General features: G+C 39.6%; 1 protein-coding gene across 2 annotated transcripts in view; it reads left to right on the forward strand.

Annotated features, from left to right (window-relative positions):
- MCTP1 (multiple C2 and transmembrane domain containing 1) overlaps positions 1-21,900 on the forward strand; it is a 3,344,116-nt gene that overhangs the window by 549,270 nt on the left and 2,772,946 nt on the right. For both annotated transcript variants that reach the window (XM_044064134.1, XM_044064133.1), the window contains exon 2: positions 20,890-21,004. In XM_044064134.1, the coding sequence (XP_043920069.1) occupies positions 20,890-21,004 (115 nt within the window). The remainder of the gene's footprint in view (positions 1-20,889; positions 21,005-21,900) is intronic.

Here is a 21,900-nt window from a genome sequence, read left to right on the forward strand (position 1 = left end):
CACACTCATGGCTGTGGCCAGTTTACTACTGCATGTGTTTGGAATGTGGAAGGAAACTGAAGAACCTGAAGGAGCCCCATGCAAACACAAGGAGGACATGTAGAAGGCATCCCAGCTTAGAATCGAACCAGGGAACCTCTTTCTGTGAGCCGATAACACTATCTGCAGAACCACTGTGCCACCTCCTGCCAAACCACATAAATCATTAATAATTGACTTAAATATTTGTTTACCTTTCAGTTCTTCTGCACTGTATTCATGCTTTATAGATAATAGTCTCATTTCAGTTATCTCATGAAATAACTTCCACCAGTTATCAAAGCTTTTCTGTTCTTAATCACTGTTGTTGTGAAAGAGTCGTTGTCATGCCAGCTATACTGGACTATATTTCCAGAGAATGAGTATTGGACGGTATTTCTGCAACAGGAAGCATCTCCTGGATCATTTTTGTTGTGCTTTTCTTCCATTTTCCTCTTAAGTAAGAGAAAAGGATTGATGGGGTACCTCTCCTGTCTTAGTTCTGTAGTGCTCTTCTTTCCCATAATACAGCAGTGATTATCCTGCTGATTTACTTCCCGTAATATCTACTGAGTCTCCCTGTTTACCTCTTCTAATGCTTGTTTGGTATCCAAGAATGTTTTAGCTCCACTGGTGAAAAAAAATCTTCAACTTTGCAGGATACATAAATATAAACAGGAAATTCACTTACTTGCACTTCCTGAACACTGGCATGAGCATGTTCCTTTTGGCTTAGCTTATGAGGGGAAAAAATTGTTATCTACATACTGTATGTACACACACACACACACACACACACACACACACACACACACACACCCTTGCCTGCACTAAGATTAATCTTCTTATCTGATAATCTTCTCATTTATTACTTCCTGTGTCACCACTTCCGGTGTCACCTCTAAGCTAACTGCTTTTTTTTTAATGTTGCTTTGGTCTTTGTGTTCTGTCTGATCCGGCTCATGCTATTTGAGTGCCTCTTTCATTACTTCTGCTCTCTTGTCATTCATTTTAACATGTTCACTGAAGGTTTCATTTGCTTTTATTATGTCCTGATGCATGTTGTCTGTTTTTCCTGCTATGTCTTCTATTCTGTTCTCAGTAATTGCTTCCTCCCCGTCTATGGTTACTTCTCAGCACTTAGTTCCAAGGCCATTATGGTTTTCCTATAGAAGCTTGGATTTCTGCCTATCAGTCTTCACTTTTTTCTTATGTTTCCCTTTTATGGATAACATCGAGATCTCTTGGTGTTGTATTTGTTTAGTATTGTTCTTTTCTTCGGTTTTCTGTTGTTTATGTGTGTCTATTTGAGAGTTAAGGAATGATACTGTCTACTCAAACACCATACTGGAAGTCCACAAGGCAATTTTTGATTATGCTTTTGTTATATTTTAATGCTACTCAAGGAATTCACAGTTTCTAAATGCATTTTTTTTCACTAACGATGTATCTTGTGACTTAAAGCCAACAAATGAGTAAACAGTTTCCTACACAGAAGCTTCTATTAAAATACTAGGTTAGCAGCATGGAAATATGCCTTCAACTTTTTAAACAAAATTCAGATTGTTACTTTAATGTTTGTGCAGTGCTGCTGATATACCTGAAACTCATAAGTATAGACTGTGCTATGTATGTTTGCACCATAATTGGCTTACTGTTGCAGTTCATGCATTATTTGTTGTATATAATATTATCTGGTTTTGTAAATTGGCTTCTGGGTATGCTGTAAATACTAGAAAACTATATTCGGATGTTTTCCTGTAAACATGAAACCATACTTAACTTGAATAAAAATAGTTCCTCAAAAACTCTGAAATCCAAAGATGAGTCACTCCTGGTAGGCAATTCTTTGTTTAGTGGAGCTAATAAACACATCTGCAGAATGGACAACATGAAGACAGCCATGAGGCTAGAATCACTGATATAAATAAAGTGAACACTGGAAAAGGGAAGATGTGATTCATATTCACAGGACCAGGAGTAGGCAGAGACTGCATACTAGTGATCTGTCAGATTAATTTTGGCTGTTGAGAAAATTGTGCAAACACTGATGAAGGAAATTATCTTTAAATTTTGGGAAATAGTCAGTATAAAACTTAAAATAGCACGTTCATAGTGCATCACTCTGTAATTAAGTTGCCTGTGATCAAGATGTGTAGCAGGAAATAGCTTCCCTCCTACAGGAATGGGACTCCATGCTCCTTTTCCTATGGGAACACCATGTCTAGGACAGTGCTGTCTGTTAGCCACTACTTGCAAAGGCATCACAAGTTATCATCCTGCTCTTGAATATGGTTATATTTCACACGTTTCAGATAACATAAGACATGTCAACCCCCATATCAGCAGTTCCTCCTGTTTCTCTGTCATTTACAAGGGACCATCTACCAATTTTATGTCCCATGCTTCTTTGTGAGCAGAGTCTCTGCATAGGCCACCTGCATGGCTTGTGTTGCCATTTCATTTTTTCACTGTGACAAACAGTGCTTCCTTTCCTCTTTGATTACTTGTTTGTTTTAGTGTTTTGATTATTTCCTTTGCAGAAGGTACTAATACTTTGTTTTATAATTCCTCTTGATATAAATTGTATAACTGGTATTGCAATTTGTATCCATTCCAGCTGTGATTCACTGTGCACCATATTTTTAATACTACTACAGTATCCATATGTTATTCTTCTATCACTTCCACTGATTTTTACCTACAATGCATGCATTGGCAGTTATTATCTTGCATTATGGTTTTTATTATTCCTTTTTGGCCTTTTCATCCTGTTCCGGGAATACTCTGAAATGATTCTTATTAACTATTCTGATGTTTTAAGAAGGGAGGCATGGTTTTTACAACTGTTCCCTTGTGTATCCCCAACTTAGTTTAAATGCTCACTTATAAAACAGGTAAACATTCACTAATATGCTGGTTTCCCATTCCGGGCAGGTATGGTTCGTCGTACTAATATAGTTCTATACATTTCCACATAGTTTCCCAGTGGAACAAAGGACCTCATTCCTACAGTATTTTTTTCTATGCTTATATTAAAATAGTGATAGTGTGGCTCATTACAGCTATACTCCTGCCCTCAACAGAGCGATACCACAGAGGATATTATGCAATCCTATGCATGTCAATGGTCTCCTTGTTAGTCTTCTTATGAACTACTTTTATCACTTTGTGTGTCAGCTTGCTTTTTATTAGATGCAAAATGACATCTAACATCCTTTCCACTGCATCAGATTATATACTCCTTCAGGATTTTCTCACCATCCTTCTCAGACATTTCATGAGGAAGTCTATGAATGTATATGTCTCCTCCTCATACCTTTCAACTGTTCAGATTTTCACAGGTAGGTTGCTCCTGTTGCAAACTGTGCAATTTTATTGTAGGAGGATTCTAGTCTGTTTAGGTAATTCTGTCTAAGGTTGGTAAGTATGGGAGAGGCGTAGAGTAGGGTGGAGATAAGCTGTGAGTTGGCAGTAGCAGTCCTAGCTGTCCTCGTTAGGTATTGTTTGTGCCTGTAAAGTGCCCAGAGTTTTTTATGAACTTTTTTATGGTAAGAGATATGTGGAGGTCAAATTTGAGATTGTTGTCAATTTCCATACCTAGTAGTGATGGTGTTGTTCTTGGCACAAATGTTGAAGAGGGTGGAAATTTGTATAGATTTGGTGGGTTGAAAGATAAGGAGTTTGGATTTGTTTGGGTTGAGTAGAAGTAGGGCATTGGAAAACCAGCTTTCTACAGATGTGAAGGATTCTTGTGTGATATTTTGGAGTTCTGGTAAAGTGGGGGCAGAGCAGATGAGAGTGGAGTCATCTGCATATTGTATGAGTGTGGCATGTTTGGCGGAGGAATGAAGGTTGTTGATGAAGAGGGAGAAAAGTAGGTGGCCATGGATAGAGCCTTGGGGGACCCCGAGAGAGACAGGCAGATGAGAGGATAGCAGATCTTGCCAAACTACTAATTGCTGTTGGCCAGAGAGATAGCTATGGAACCAGTTGGTGACAGAGTGGGAAAAGGAGAAATTAGTGAGGACAGAAAGAAGAAGATTGTGAGATACCATATCAAAAGCCTTTGATAGGTCCAGAAATGTAGCAGAGGAGAACAGACCATTGTTTTTATGGTACAGGATGGTGTTGGTGAAGGAAAGCAGGGCAGTGGTGGTGCTGTGATAAGGCCTGAATCCATGTTGCGTATCAGATATGAGGTTGTTAGCTAGTAGATAAGTTTAATACCTGAGAGTTAATACATTTCTCAAGGATCTTGGAGAGTGGGGAGAGGATGGCAATGGGGCAGTAGTTGGAGAGGTCAATGGAGGAGCCACCTTTGTGTAGGGGAATAATGTGTGAAATCTTCCACAGAGTAGGTACATAGCTTTCTGATATGGAGTGGTTAATTAATATGGAGATTGGATAAGCTAGTGTGTCTACCGCTATTTGTAAGTATTCTGAGGGAAGGTTGTTTGCTGCGAGTTTTGTGGGCTTAAGTTTTGTCAGAAGTTTTTTTTTTATATATGAGGTGGGTACTGCAGAGAAGGTGAAGGAGGGGATGGGGGGGTTGGGGTTGTGTGAGGGACTGGTAGGTGATGAGAGTTGTTGTTTGGCTAGTGATAGAATGGTTTCAGTGAAGTGTGTATTGAAGGAGTTAATGAGCACGTATACACATCATAGTCTTCCTGGGAGTTTGCCATAAGCCTGAAAACAGAGACTTAGTTCTTTAGTTTCCAGGTCTATAGCTGTACAGCTGCATACATTATCATGCCTCCCCTTGAGACTGGAAACAAGTACCTTCCCATATTTCATTGCAGTAAAGGCTCATTTTGTAGTTTCCATTTAAGTATGCAGGTTTCTTGGTCCTACTGCCTTGCTAATTCTGTGTTTTTCCTTGGCATATTAAAACATGCACAAACTGGGGTTTCCACCCTAAATTAAATTAAATGAAAACATCTAAGAAAGGTAGGAAGAAAATGATCAGAGGACTTGTAACATGTTCTAGTCAAGTTGCCAAGGCAAACATCCCATGCTAAACGGATAAAACAGCAGATAATTATGTCACTTATTTAACAGTGATTTTAATGTTTCTGACAGCAAAATAACAATGCAGGTGCTTTGTTCGTTTTATGCTGCATGACAACAGGTCTAAAATTAACCAGAATGAGTGCAGACCATATTTATTTGCATTAATTAGAGCAAGGCTCACTGATGGTTCACAGAACAGTTTCAGCATTTCTGAGTCAAGAATAAATAATAACGCCTACCCTTCTGTTACCAAAAGCATTTCTCTTTTTGTCCAATGTTCCTGTGATGTCCTTTATGTTCTTTCTCATGATCCTCAGAAACATATTAGCTTTTCATGTAAAATAGTGAGGGAAATGATGACTTTATTTTTTATGGAATGAGTTTTGGATATATCAGATGTTTGGCATTAGAAAACAATCCCAGACTTACTGTAACTACAAGCACTAGATCTTTCTTAACCACACCTACAGCAGTTGAGAAAGAGTGCATTCAATGAATTTCTCAAGCATTTCACTCTGTAGATGACCTGACAATCCATCAGAGGGAAATACAAATATATAGCTATAGATTTCTGTACATATGTCTACATGTATTTTTTCCAACTTTTATTCTTTTTGACCTTATACCTAGAATGAATCTGTATTGTTTAATATGCTATATTTCCATTATCTGTGTATTATCTGCAGCTGTACTAAGGTCAGTTCAAGACCTGGAAATTTATTACAAAGCATCAGTTTTAAGTACATATCACCAATCAAGCCTTCCTGTTCTTGTTGACTCGTCTGTCAAAAGCTCTGAAACAACTTACAGCATATGTCCAGCATATGTTCTTTCTTCAACTGTTGCAAATCTATGATCATTATATGTTCATTTACCTCAAGACCTTATCAAAGGACTTATCTAAAATGACTAACAACTCAGCAGCATGGAAAATGTAACTTAAGTATTACAAGTCCAGAACATCAGCATATTTACAGTGCAGGACTTAAGCACTTAAACACAACTGATCCAAAATGGTTAACACCTGAGTGCATCAAATTCTTTTACTTTTATCTTCATGTGTACTTCCTGTAGATATCTAATTTACATAGATCCAAAATTAATGTACCCCTTCTTATTCCTTTTATATTATAGGCTGTCAATGTTATTTTTTACAATTATTTTAGGAGCTTTATTCCTTAGAACCCTTCTGTAAATGGGCTTTATCCAATAGTGCTAACCTGGTTAATAATAAATATATATATAATGCATAAACAGATACAAAAATGTGGAGCCATACATGAAGACTGTCTCTGGAAATTCATATGTTCATGTTGCCTGCAGCGTGCCATGTAACGTACGGTATACCCACTTTTTATTTGATCTGCTTTCTTACACATGATTAGGTCCAGGGATACTCTCCTTAAACATTTATTTCAAAATTGGTGTCCTTATAAGAGAAGATGGACTAGTGATATCGTAGCTATATGACAAATGTGGATATTAGCAAAGAGCTCTTGAGAATGCTAGCCATGAGTGGAACACTTACATTTTTTTATCTTTCTGATGATCAGCAGCTATTAAAGGCATGTACAGTAGTCCTTCACTTTCCACAGTTTTGTTCTTAATGGCTTCATTTATTCATGGGGCACTAAAGTGGTATCTCGTGTGCATGTGCATTTGGTGTCTGCTGCATGTGCAGTGAAGTTGTTTCTGTCTTACGTCTGTTATTTACAGAGCACAGAGTGGGATGTGAACATGCTTCTAGTTATCATGGAAGTCTTTCTGGACCTAAAAGAGGGGAAAAAGGCAATGACTTTGGCAACCATAATTGTGCTTCTGGACATGTTAAAAGAAAAATAGCAATTTGTAGCTGTGAGCCACATGTATGGTTTTAGTGACTCTACAGATCAGTACATTTACAAGAAGCAAAGACAAATCTGTGAAACTTTTGCAGATAGTATATACAAATATTGTCCAGGTCCGCTTCAATAAACACACATTACATCAAATGACATTTGTCGACCTTTATTATATTCCATAAACATAACTTCACTGATCAACCAATATTTTCATGTATTAATCACAGCATAAACATCCATATAACAGTTAAGTTAGGGCAGCATGACCCCGTTCGCCCTGTCCAAGGAAGCAGCATCCTTACCTCCACTCACTTACTTTACTTATCAAGCAGCATCCAGCCGCTCACTTGCATTTCCCAACTCATTGAAATGAACCTCCAACACCAGAGGGGGAACAAAAGAGGGACAAACTTGGCCCTCTTTTCTGCCACTAGCCTGGCCAGGTTGTCCCCCCTCCTTCATTCCAAAACTTCTAACAAACCCTCCACCTAACCATACCTAAAGGTCAAACCAAGGTTATCTGATGTATGCCATACCCTCTGAACCAAACTGGATCCCTGTCATCAACCTCCCAGTGGCATTATATACAAATCAACAAAGCAACCAGTTGTCCAAATAACTGAACTTAACTGATGAGCCCTACCACAGTCAAAATAACCACTGTAGACCACACAATACCCATACCTTGAAATAACCTCTTTAAATCGCCAATCATCTGTTATCCTTCCAACTGTAATTCCAGAATTATTCCCACATTATAACCATGCAAATGTACCACAAAGACTGTAAGGGCCGTAATACCACTTGAAACAATACAAGCCCTATAGTGTGCTGCCCAGCCAGCCCCAGGTGTAAGAATGGCCAAATGACATTTTTTTTTTAAATGACTTCTCCTCTCTCACTAAATCCAATGGCCTATCAGTGCATCAAAATGAGTGGAAAACCTCTTTCCCAGAAAACACATCATATATACAAACTGATCAGGCATCCAATTAATCCATTTAAAGTCTTGGCCAACATAACATTACCCCCAGACTGACATTCCAGCATGATCTTTAATAGCTTGTCCAGTAATGCACCTAATCATTCCCCCAAATTATAATGCCAGCAGATCAGGTGTACCACCTGCATCTACTTCTCAAGTCACATGTCTCCAGCTCCCATGTCATAATTCTCCTGACACAACTCAGTCCTGAGTCATCCTACCATGGCCACAACCTTACTACTCATCAGTCGTCCACTGCCTCCCCCTCACTAGGCATTCCTTATTGCTGCTCTTCTGTAACCCCGCTCCGCTCAGATTAAATTTCTAAAAATGATACAACTGGCTTACATACCTGTCAGCTTCTTAGACAAAAATTCTGGAGAAAGCAACAAACAAACATGGGACAAAGCCCCAAAACAGGGACCATTTCATGTATTGCTGCTGCAAACTTAAAAAGATAGAATAAGTTTGCAGTAACATGAAGTCACTAAAGGGAATTCTATAACTCCAAACTTTAATGATTTAACACTAATTGCCAGAAACCAGAATTTTATGAAAATGGCCCAAAAATATAAGGCCAAAATTTGGACTTTTTAAGAAAAAGTTATACCCTAGAGGTATGCTCCGTTACCCAAGTCCAGTCAGACTAATGTTAAACCCCCCCGAAACTCGCTACTTCCTAATGAGGCTGAACAACATCCTTAATCTACTGCTTGTCCCTGACCTTTCCTTCAAACCCTTTCTTTCCTTATGTCACCTATGCAGCTAGTAAGGAATTAAAACATGGCCTACCTCTGCAAAACTCCAAAAGCATGCCTTGCTTAAGTCCTCTATCTCCCACACAGACAACAAGCACCCTTTTACCAAAATATCCCGAAAACACCCACTTACTTACAATGCTTCCTGAAACCCTACCTACATAATTCACCCAAAGCACAAGTGCAATGGTCCTCATGGTCCTATCTCTAAAAACGTTAACCTGGTATTTTACATTACCAATACCTACTTGAGGGACAGATTTGTCACCCCGAAGACACCACACCTTAGGAACAAACTCCAGTGCCCTGTCAAACAGAAGATATTGTTGAATCTCTACAAAAACAGTGTAAACCACTGTATAGATAATTGTAAATTTACCCCAAAAGGTTCCACCCATCTAAAAGCTAGGTGTTGAACTTTGCTGGCTTGTAAGAGCCCTGGAATTGTTAACTCACTAATTTCCTATGGTCCTATGATAGTTGTGACTCAACTCCACCTGTGGCGACCACACACTCCTGATAAAAAATCCCCTACAGTGTTTTACCCTGCCCCCAACCTACATCTTCCTCATTTGCCCCCCACACTACCCAAAATGCTGTAACTATGATTTGCCTTAATGAACCCAAATAAGTATGAATTACCTTTGATCTCATTGTGCTCCACTGCAGCCACCAGAGCATCCACCCCAGCAGAATATATTACCTTGAACTTCACTTCCTTCAAGCCAATGACCATTGCTCACTCTGCGCACTGTCCTTAGTAACCTCGTTACACACCACTCTGATGACCGTGACATCTACTGCAACAGCCTTCATTCTGGCCATTGACTGAGGCCCACTCTGTGCCTCCCCACCTACAAAAGAAAGAAAAATTGAAATTCTCAGCACACATGTAACCAATGCTTCTTAACAACCACTTTAAGCACTATCAGAAACCTACCCTGTTGATCAAATGCCCAGATGCTACACTTGCCTACAGCCCCAATCCCCAACAGAATGGAACTTTGGCAGTGTCCCCTTTGAACTGCTTTATTCTATAAGTGTCCCTAATGCAACATGCACCCAGCAGTATTAACTAAGATGCCTAAACATAGGAGAAATACCTCCTTAACATGCCCCGTACCTCTCAGGTGTACCGCAACCCAGGGAACTTTCCTCAGTTAAGACCACAGCAATTCATGCTCAGACTGAGTCCTTATTACAGTAAAGGCCTATTCAATAACTAAAGTCATCACCTGTTAACTGTCCTGCGAGTCTCAATTGAAGTTGTTAATGAGCAATGAAAACCATTCCACCTTTTGCCCATTTGTGCCACACTATAAATGGCAGCGTTCCTAAAAGTGCTGTGCCTAGCAATGCAGCCCCTTCAAACTCATGGGCCCTAATACCCTTAACCACAATGAAAATTAAATCCTTGCCTAAAGTCAGGCAGCAATGTTAACCTTCTACCAACACCTCAACAACTGGATAAAGCTACTGCTATCCATACCCTCTATGAAGTCATGAACGATAATCAAAATGCCAGGCTGGCAGACATCCCAGCCAGTCTGCATTCCAGATAAAACATACTCCTGAATATCTATTCAGCAATCTGCCCAAATATGCCGATCCCCTTCATTGACCCCTAATGAAACATTATAATGCCTTGTCAGAGGATTGTCCCTGTCTGCACAAGCACTACAATGACACACACATGACACACTGTTCGGGTAGCCAACCTGCCATCAGGCAAAGTTGTAAAACACACACAAACACAACCATCTTCAAATTGAAACACTGTCCCAAAACTAGGAATTAATCTTAGCACTGACTAATGGCATCCTCTGTAGACTGACAGGAGTGTATGGACCCCACAGCTTCTTGTGGTCTGATCTGTCAGGAAAACTTTGGAAACTGGAAGCACTCACAATTTACATGTTGTAGAGATGCAAGTTGTGCTGCCACTATATATTAAATACTGGTCCTATAAACCTAGAAAGTTGCTAGAGTAAAAGGTCCCCGTGCCATCATGCATCCTCTGAAGGACACAGAGACTGAAATTCAAATGACTGTCATCACCCCGTGAATTTATTTCTCCCTGATTTGCCACATAATTCCAGGAAATCAACTGAACAGAGCCAAAACATGCGGGAAAAACACACACACACACACACACACACACACACACACTGGGCACTGCAAAAATCTGTACAGTTATGATTCATTCCCTATACAACGCCAGACCGCACACAGACCCCAACAGTTCAAAAACGGCAAGCAAGCACAAACCTTCCACAAGCTCAATCTCCCACTACAGCAATCCTCCCCACAGGAATCCAAACACAGCACCGCATTCATCTGCCCGATTGCAAGCTAATTCCCCCTGATCAGTCACCATTCTCTGCAGTGAATTTGTGACCCAAATCTTCAGTAAAGTGTAATTTGCCACCTTGCCTCCAAAAAACACTAGTTAAGAGTGACAGAGCTAAAACTGTATGTCAAATCACTGCCTAGAGTTTTTCTCCTCAGGTCTCTGCTGAAAATGGGCTGCTGGCTCAGTTGGACTAACCCACTTCACAAATGATAAAATAAATAGAATAAAATCAAAGATGTCTCAGAAAATCAAAGACAGTTGAGAGGTATGCCAGACGGCCAGGGAAATCCTTTCCCCTACAAGCTTACCAAGTCTCCCACCAACAGTTGATCACACTATGCGCATGCCTGACCAACGGACCTCACTTGTGGGTATCTCACTGCCAGCAACAGCTGCTACTACTGACTTGAAAAACCTCCTAGTCACAAACGAATCCTTTGTTTAGCTTCGCCACCACCACCGATGTGACCAATCTCAACCACAGTCACCCAAAACAAAGCAGTCATTCACAGTTCCTAAATATTGTTTTTACCATTTAGAAACTTGGTAGAATGGGTTTCGCATTAGCATAACTTTCCTGTAGTGTCTGAAGTCTGAAACTCAGAATGTCTGTTGCTATTTCCCCCTTCCATTACTTTGCCAGCACCCCTATTATATGTATGAAAATGGGACGAAAATATAATCACCTTCTATGAAATCAGTACAGTTGACAAGTATGATGTCTACCTTTCATGCTGCACCTTGTCACACTCGAGCACACACACACATAAAATGTTGAGCAACTGGACATTTGCTCCATTCGTAGTATCTCCCCCAGCAATCCAAGTGAACCCACAGCAACATCACGCTTGACCCCAGCACAGCAAGCACCCACTACAAAAACCCGCAAAACCCTACAACCATCACAACAGCTCTGGTGAGTGGAATCTAGCTGCACATGGCCAGGATCGCACAAAATTCCCACCAAAGAACATCCATCACCATCAGTGACCAGTGGGGAAAAAACATAGCATCCTTTAAATGACCGCTAATCAGCTGACAATTAGAAAATGGCAGTAGTACTGGCCAAATGCAATTTTAATGACCCCACAACCAAACATAGCCCTTAAAGCACCTCAAGACCTTAAGTACACCATGTCTATACTCTCCATAAAGATATACTGTCCTAGTACATGTTGTTATGAAAGTGTACTCTCTTTCTGTAGGCGCCGTTTGTTCTGGTCCCCCTGCCATGCTAATGGCTGTAAAAGTAGAACAAAGCAAATGAAGCAGGGTGTCAAGCAGTGCCGGAAAGATAGCCAAAACCTGCAAAAGAACCTAATAAACATACAGCACCACCACACACCGAGAGACCACACCATCAGCGGAAATGTGACCTGACCCTCAACCACCAACGAGAATAAAACTAAAGTAAACACTAACTTAAAACCGACAACACAGGTGAAAAATACCAAAGGGTAAGAAAATCACATAGCATTCAGCACTGCACACCGAGATAGAACACAAGTCAGGCTGTACATGATGCACACTAACCCCCAACGACACAAGAAAATAGAATCTTCAACACCAACTACCCCCCATAACAAAAGTACTATGCCATGTGTATGTCTCGATTAATTTATTTGTTTTATTTATTTTACTGGGAAAGTCCATTTTCAATGGAGGCCCAGGGAGAAAAGCTCCAGAAAGCAGAGTACAAATACATTAGGAACAATAGAAACATTTAGAGATAAGTATAATATGTAATTTTCAGTGGGGTTGCAAACTTAGCTAAAACATAGTAGACAACATCATAATCATGCGGCTTCAGTTTCATACAATAATACACGCAGTTATGGGCTAAGTCCCATCAAGAATTCATACACTTATTAAAGTATATGATTGAAATGCTTGGGGAGAGTTTGCAGGAACAGCAGGTGGTGATTAGTCGGGGTTTAAGCAGGGACATTGCCAGTGCTGTTGGAAGTGTAGTTTGAGGCTTTTTTTGAACTTGGTTAAGGAGAACTGGTGAGGAAGTTCAGCATGTAGCATATTTCAAGTTTTGCCTACTGAGTTAGCGAATAGAGAGTCCCCAGCCACAATTATGCTCTTAGTTGTTTGTACCAGCAGTTTATCAGCAGAGCGAAGTGACCTCAGGTTGGTGTATGGTTTGATGGTCTTATTTATTGCTGGTATTTTTTCGGGTTAATATAGTATTTTATGCGTTATTACAAGTTGGCTGTATTGGAGAAGACTGGGCCACTCCAGCCATCCTAGTTGAGTTAGGTTGATACAATGGTGGGTCCTAGAGGTAGCACCTGTAGCAAATCTAGCAATATGGTTGTAACAACTAGCAAGTTTGGTAAGGGTGGCTTGGTTCAGGTTAGTGAAGAGGGGGGAGGCATAGAGGAAGGTAGAAAGTAGGTGAGACCGAGCTATAGTGGTTCTTGCAAAAGCAGTGAGGAAGGGTTTGATCCTGTATAGGGAGCCCAGTTTTTTGTTGAAAGATTTGATGGTTTGATTGACATGGATATCATATTTTAGGGCATTATCGAGTGTGATGCCCAGGAGTTTTGTGTGACTATCTGGGGATATAATTGTGCCATTGTTGGAACTTATAGTAAAGAATGGTGAGGAAGATTTGCAGGTGGGGAAAAGATGAGCAGTTTAGTTTTGTTGGGGTTTAATAGAAGCTGACGGCTTGTGAAGCATTTTTCTACATCATTGAAAGTATTCTGGGTTAGAGTCATAAGCTCAGTTGAGGAGGAGGCAGTACATATTAAAGTAGAGTTGTCCACGTATTGGATGCAAGTGGCCTTGGGAGTGATGGTGGGTAGGTCATTGATAAAGACTGAGAAGAGTAGTGGTCCTAGTATGGAGCCTTGGGGGACTCCTAGAGTAATGGGTAGACGTGTGGATAGGGTATTCTGCCATAAAACTGCTTGTTGTCTACCAGACAGGTAAGATTGGAACCATTTAATAGAGCTACTATTCAGTGACAGTTCCTTCAGGGTACAGATAAGCAGTTGGTGATTGACCATATCAAAGGCCTTAGAGAGATCTAGGAAGAGAGCTGAGGTAAGTTTGTCATTGTTTCGGTTGATGTTGATAGAGTTAGAGATGGATAGGAGGGCTGATGTGGTGTGGCCTAAAACCATGCTGAGAGTTGGCCAGTAGTTTATTTTGGGTGAGATAGTGCATTAATTGGTTGTGGACACACTTTTCAATAATTTTGGCCAGTGGTGATAGTATGGCTAATGGTCAGAAGTTTGAGAGATCTAAAGAATTCCCTCTTTATAAAAGGGAATGACATGGGAAACCTTCCAGAGAGAGGGGATAGTGGCTTCAGTCAAGTTGTGGTTTATTATAATTGAGACAGGGTATGCATTGGCATCTGCCCCTTTTTGTAAGTATTCTGCTGGGAGGAGATCAGCTGCCAGGGTTGTGGGCTTTAGTATGTTAATTAGAGATCTGATGGTGGATGTAGATACAGGTTGGAAGGCAAAAGGGTTGTGGAGGAGTTTTGAATGGAGCTAGTGGGGGGTAGTTGGCTAGCTAATGATTGGATGTTAGCAGTTTCTTCTGGAGTTTTAAGGTCACAAGTGGAGGGGGTGAGGGTGGAGATTTGGCCAGGGTGGAGCAGTTTGTTTATGCCTGCCCAGAATTTTTGAGGTTTGTTCTGGTGTTTTTGCTGAAGGTGTTGATAGATTTTTTTTTTGTCAGTGTGGCTTTCTTGGTATCATTCCTTAGTTGTCAGAATTTAATATGGTCAAGTGGGTCTTTAGAGGTGCGCCATTTGTCCCATGCTTTATTTCTTGCTATGATTTTGGTTTTGGTTACTGATGAGAGCCAGGGGGCGCTCTTATTTTTGGCTCTGAGGGTGTGGATAGGAGCATGGGAATCTAGAATGGAGAGGAATTTAGAATTATAGTAGCTTACAGCATCATCTATTGGAAGTTCTTTAAGTACGGCCCAATTGCATGCTATGAGTTCATTCTGAAAGTCAGTGGAGTTAATGTTCTTGTTTCTGACAGATTTATATAGAACTTGGTGGTGGTTATCTACTTTATGCTTAATAATGTAACTGAGTAGGTGGTCACTTATGTCATCTGGGAGGGTATCCATGTTATACAGGTCTGGGTGACTGTTGATAAGAATCCAGTCCAGGATACTGCCTTTGTAGTTGGATTTATTTATTCTGGTGGGTGAGGATATAAGTTGGGTATAACCGTGAAGGTTTATATGGGTGGTGGGAGATTCAGAGGAACAACTGTTCCAGTCAATATTAACGTCTTCTAACACCATAGTTTCATGGGGGGTATGTGTTGGAAAGCCATTGGAGGAAGTCTTCTAGGGTATTTGGATTGTTGCCTGGGAGATATAAATGCAGCAATGAATGCAGATTTACTTTTGTTAAGTTGTAGTTTGCTTACTAGGGCTTCTGCATTATTGAACAAGGGGGTTTGTTGTGGGGCTAGTGTGACATCTATTGTGTTTTTAAACAGAACTGCTACTCCTCCACCTTTCCAGGTGTTACGGTCTAGTCTAAGTATGTTGTACCCGGGTGGGATGACCTCATCATTTTTAGTTCCTGGTTTTAGCCAGGTTTCTGTAAGACATAGCACATCAGGTGAGTAGGTATCTAGAAGGGCATGAAGATTATTGGCCTTGTTGTTAATACTCCTGATGTTCAGGTGACAGGTCAGGAGAGAGTTAGGAGGCCTTGAATTTGACCATATGTTGAAGGTGGTAGTAGGCTGGGAGGGTGGGTCCAGGGTTAAGGTGGATGTCCCCACACCTCATCCGAGTAAATCGTACAGTGATTATTAGTTTCAGTGCTTTACTTATTATTTTATGATAATATCTAGTTTTGGGGGAGATGGACCATGGTCTAGTTAGCTGGTGATTGTTAAAAGTGGAGAGGATAGGTTTGTAGTGAGCTAGGGGTTGTTCTTATTCTCTCAAGGTGGGAGCAGAGATGGTATGAGATATGGGGTGGTGTAAACCAAGATAGGGCTGGTTTTCATAGATGGTGAGGAGATATAGCCCAGGCAATATAACTGAGAGGAACATAATTGGTCTCATCTTGATAGTAGTGGTACTTGGTAAGGAATGTGGGTGGAGAATTAAGAGGGTTGTTGGCAGGAAGTGGTGGTGTATGGGGGGGTGGTGTATGGAGGTGTGGGTTATCTGTGATAGGTTTAACGGGGGTGGTTTATTGGGCTTAAATTTAGCACTAGTGAGGGCAGGTGAGATTTTGGAGCAGGGTGGAGCGAGCTTGAGCAAAGCGAGGGCGAGCGGAGCTATACCAAGCTACAAGGATTTCCATTAACATAAAATTAAGACCCCTGTGCTGTAAACACAATGCATTCCACTAACAACCTTACCGTATGAACCACTACCAAGGAGACCATTGAAAGCATGTAGCCCAGAGGGGGTAGGCCTGCAAGGGAAAACCAGACAGCCAAGCCCAGCACAAAAAAAAATTATAATAATTATTTGTTATAAATACAGACCACCTGTCACCAACCAGCACCCATAGACCTACCTTTTCTCCCAAATTACCTACAGGTTGTCATGGGCTTACTTGCCTTAGCAAGTTCATGCCAAAATGCCATTCCCTACCCAGTTACACTCTTACAAACCTTATTAAGCCCTACACTTTCCTCACTTCCTCCCAACCATCCTACTTCCCTATTTAACCCTTTCCTCGCCCCAACTAGCTTCTTCCCTTACCCACCTAAACCCATTACTATTTCAATCTAACCCCCATCTGAAGATGTCCCTGGACACATTGGTCTGTGACCAAACCTCATTAAACACTGTGCCTTGTGTATGTCAAAATAGTGAAAAAGAAAGAACAATCAACATTTGGACTGAAAACCAAATAAGACAGAGTTGCCAACAGACTTGATATTTGTAAGTGAAAAGGCAAATTACTTTTCCAGTCATTATTATTGGCACCAACATGGAGAAGGGACATGGGCTGATAAAAGTGGCCAAATCAAGCAAAGATTTGAGGGACTTAAAAGGATATTTTTTCTGTAAAACATAAAAGTGGAATAAGAGGCAGATTCTAGCAAGTAAGAAACAGAAACAGTTTCTCTGAATTGCTTCATGAAATGATGGACAGAAGAAATATTTAATGCCATGGAGGCCAGGCTTTTTTGTAAGAGAATGCCTAACATGACATGCATCAGCCAGGAGAAATACATACCAGGTTTTAAGATAGCTAAATACAGATCAAAATCCACCATACTTTACAGTTTCTAAAATCCCCTGAGGCTTGAAAGAAAAAAAAAATCAGCTTCCTTTGTACTGCCAAAGGAAGAGCATGGGTTGTTTTCACCATTGTTTTGTGTAAGAATTTAACAAGCATCTGCTGGCACAAAAACTTCTATCCAAGGTTTTGCTCATTGAAAATAATGCATCAGGACACCCAGATGAACAGATATTTTTATTTATTTTTATTACATTTGTTGACCGGGATAGTCCGACTGGATACATGTCCATTTTCAGTGGAGGCCCGGGGAGAAAAACTCAAACATACATACAGAAAAAGTATTACATATAACATGAAAAGCACCATTTACTAACTTAATATGACAAGCAAGTTATACAGTCCAACAAATTGTAGAATTAGATGAGGCTGTAAACAAACAGAATACTGACTCAGCTAAAGTTGCAATGAAATATTTTTAACACACAATTTTAAAGCAGGGAGCTAACCAGGACTAGAGCAAGGACGTAACCAATGTAATTTGAGATACAGTTTGAGACTTTTTTTGACTTGGGCTAAGGAAGGTTCTAGAGTAAGGTCAGCAGGGAGGGAATTCCAAGTTTTACCAACAGAGTTTGCAAACAGAGAGTTACCGGCTAAGTTATTGGATTTGATTGTACCAACAGTCTGTTGGATGAGCAAAGTGATTTAAGGTTGCTATATGTGATGATTATATTTTTAAGTGCTGGTGTATTATCTGGTTGATTGAGTATTTTATGTGCCACTGTAAGCTGATTATACTGAAGTAGGTTTGGCAGTTCTATCCAGCCGATGTGTTTTAGATTGTGACAGTGGTGTGTCCTATGGGGCATTCCAGTGGCAAACCTGGCAATGGGATTATAGCAGCTAGAGAGTTTGCTAAGATCAAAAATAAGTACAAAGACCGTCACCAAATTAACATTAGTATTAATTTCTTTCGTTTGCATAACCAACTCAAAGATATGGTTGTTACCATGTCTGAAAATCTGGTAAAGTAAAATGATGGAATAACTAAACAGTGATGTGAAAAACATAGATTAAGCTTAAGCACCACCATGTGCTGCTTTGTCATTGCATTAAACATCTAGCTTCTAGAAAATTGCAAACAGCATGTCTTTGTATCTAGGCATATACAGTAGTTTGCCACAGACTTTGAAACCCCAAATGAGAATGGGCTTTTGTCATACTTGCTATTAAAATCTGCACATATTTTGATGTTTTTGTGACTGTCCATGTTCATGGCATAGGCCATTGGTTGAAAATGGTACATGTGAAAATGTATGGATTAATTAATTAATTAAAACTATATTTATTATGCATGAAACAGAATTCCCAGTCTGTAGCTGCCTACTGTTTTCCTTTCCTTTTATCACAGTTTCTTTGCCTTTATCATTCTAGCAACTTGATTTAAGTTGATTAGAGTAAAACATATTTCTAAAACATTAATAACAGGAATTAATAAAACTGAAAAAATGGAACCATAGAGGCATCTCATTTTAGAACTGTATGGAAAAGTGTATACAATGCAACCAGAAGGTTCAGAAGAAAAACCTTAGCATTGTTACCAATTTCAAAAGCCAGTTAAGGCTGCAGTCAAAATGTTCAGGCATAAGGCTGTGTTGTGCAGAGGCTAATGCTGCGATTCACACCTCTTTGTTCTCTGCTTTTGTACCTGGACATTTTGCTTTCTCTGTGAAGTTTATACGACCTCTTACTATTTGAGTGAGATTTTTTCAGATTCTCCAGTCTCTTCCTTCATCTCAGCGATATGTCATTAGGCACACTGGTACTTGCGTATTATCGCAACCAGATTTTGCGACATGATATGCTTTCTTGTCTTTTACTAAAACAACAACAAATAAGTGTAATCGGGAAGGGTAAACTGTTAAAAGGTTTGCTACGATATTGGTGGTGGGTTTGTAAAACGATTAAGGGTTAAAATTTTAGGATTTGCGGGTAGCTTGCTGTAAAGATGTCAAGCGCTGAATTCAGCAATCACAGTGGTTGCGTGTATACGTATGCTGGCCTGAAAGGAGTGTGAGAGTTAACGTATGATGTTATACACACGCATAGTTCAAACAGATTAGCTGCTTTTGGAACGGATTACTTTTAGTGCTGCTCTTGTGTGGAAAAGATTGTTTTTCAGCTTTACCCTGTCCTGTTTGGATGTATTGGTGAAAAGAAGAAACGGGACACATGTAATTTATGTTAGGTAAACTCTTTATTTCTTATAGCTTTACAAACAGTTCTGAAGAAACTTTAGAATAGAAGCTTGTCAGGAAAAACAGAAAAGGGTTTACAAACGTTTGTAAGTAGTAGTACTGCTTTGCTTTTATGTTGTGATGCTTCTATTCTCAGGGCAAAGGCTGATTGAATGTCATTGATTTTCCTATGTTACGGCTCAACAGATGTGGATTGCTAAGAAAGGCTTTGCCAAAGTTTGTAAGAAGTAGACAGTACTGCTTTGCTTTTATGCTGTGATACTTCTGTTCTCATGGTAAAGGCTGATTGAATGTCATTGATTTTCCTATGTATTACGGCTCAACAGATGTGGATTGCTAAGTCCCTGTTGTAATGTTTTTCGGTATGTGTAGAAAGCTCAGAAGATATAGATTGCTCAGTCGCTGTTGTACTGTTTTTCTATGTAGGAAGCTCAGATGTTATGGATTGCTTAACGCATTTGAAGTAGAATGGGACTTGCTTAACTGATATGGGATGCTGGCGGTAAAGGGGAAACCTATTTTCAAACCTAATTTTTTCAGCCGTTTAACTGATAAATCTTCCTAAAAACACAAAACATTAAAGAAAACATGTTTCTGAGCTTTTTAATGCTTTCTTGGTGCTACTTGACACAACGAGAAGGAACCAGCATTACCGCGAATATCTGGTTGCAATAATATGTAAGTACCGGCACACTGATGTTCCTATAAACTGTTGTTGTGTAGGTGTGTGTGTGTGTGTAGGTGTGTGTGTGTGTGTGTGTGTGTGTGTGTGTGTGTGTGTGTGTGTGTGTGTGTGTGTGTGTGTGTGTGTGTGTGTGTGTGAGAGAGAGAGAGAGAGAGAGAGAGAGAGAGAGAGTGTGCCCTGCACTGGACTGAAATTCCATACAGAACTAAATTTTCTCTTATATCCACCAAGTTCCTAAACCCTGAACAAAATAAAGGAATTATTGAAGAATGAATAATTTTATTTACAGCATTTACAGGAGCTAACATCTGTTTATGGCAAAGCCACCACTACCTCATTTGAATTTGCCATGATGGGTAGGTAGTTTGAGATAAAGAAAATAGACATATGAGTCTAAAACAGTAGAAGGTAGAGTGAGAGAAATTTGTCCTGATACACTCTGTATGGGCTAGGATAATGAGGTACAGTACGGTCAGTATGTGAAGCGTTATAGTGTTTTCGTCAGCTATTCACATTAAAGGAATGGGTGTACTGTTTTGAAATGCTTAATAATGATTATACAGTGCTAATCACTATCTTGTACATTTGTAGAACCAAACATTGCATATGTGGTTTGTTACCACATAAATGAGACTTAATATTCAGAAGAAATTAAGAAGTGGTGTTTTACATGTTAATAAGAACACTGCAACTCTTCATGAAGTGAAAATGCTATACCATATATATGAACAAAAGAAACATCTGATTGGTTAAACGTTTGGTATTCTTCTTTATAGGGTATCAGTACAGCAGGGACAAGTAATACATGTCTCATGTCAGGTGGTCCTGGAATGTTTCATTTGGATATTACGCTGAAGAGTGGGCAGAATTTAGCTATCCGGGATCGTGGAGGTAAGAAGTTTGGAGCGTGTTGAGGGTGCATGTTACATTTCAGACTCATTCTGTGGTTGTGACTGCATTTTTCCCTGCTCTTACCCTTTATATCAGTAAAATGGAAATGCTGTTAACATTCTGCATTGTGAAATCATTTGGCAAAGAAAATTCTTTTAGAGATTAACTTTTTGGTGGATTGATGAATATTTGCATAACTGAGGAATCTGTGGAAGAGGGCACAATAACTATTTATTTGCAGCCGTCAATGATTTGAAGCAAAAGCTTTTCAATGTCTTTGTATGCTGATGTGCAAATTTAGTTTAGTTAATTCTTGTGTGTGCAATATTTTATTCTGCTGTGCTATGAAGCTCAAAAATAAATAAATGCTGGCACTCTGTACTAGGGACTTTGTTGGAGGGACTGAAAAGATTTATAACTGTAAATAATCAGGGATTTTGTTTGAAATATGAAACAGTAAATATGTGATGCATTGTTCCTTGATGCAGACTAACTGATTACTGAGCACCCTGAATTTTGTTACTTTATTTTTTAATTTACTGGGACTATGGTTATCTTTTGCTTGGTATGGTACGCATATATTTTTTAATAATTGAGAAAGCATGGCATAGCTTCATGATGGCTGTTTTGAAAATTGTTGTAAATTTTATTGTTATTTTCATATGTAATAATGTAATGCAACACTAACTGTTAATCTTATTAAGGGATACAGTAAAACAGTTTTCTATGCATATAATTATATTCAGCTTCTAAAAATTAGGAAATACTGCCTGGGAAACAGCTGTTGCTGTGTACGGAGTCCTGTAAATCAACAGATTATTATCTTGTTCTTTAGTACTGGCCTTAAAGAAAGGTCATATAAACATTTATAGCATTAGCAAGTTTGAAGTTAGAAT

The sequence above is a fragment of the Protopterus annectens genome, chromosome 2.part2, assembly GCF_019279795.1.
Source record: "Protopterus annectens isolate FY-2018-M chromosome 2.part2, PAN1.0, whole genome shotgun sequence".
NCBI lineage: Eukaryota > Metazoa > Chordata > Ceratodontiformes > Protopteridae > Protopterus > Protopterus annectens.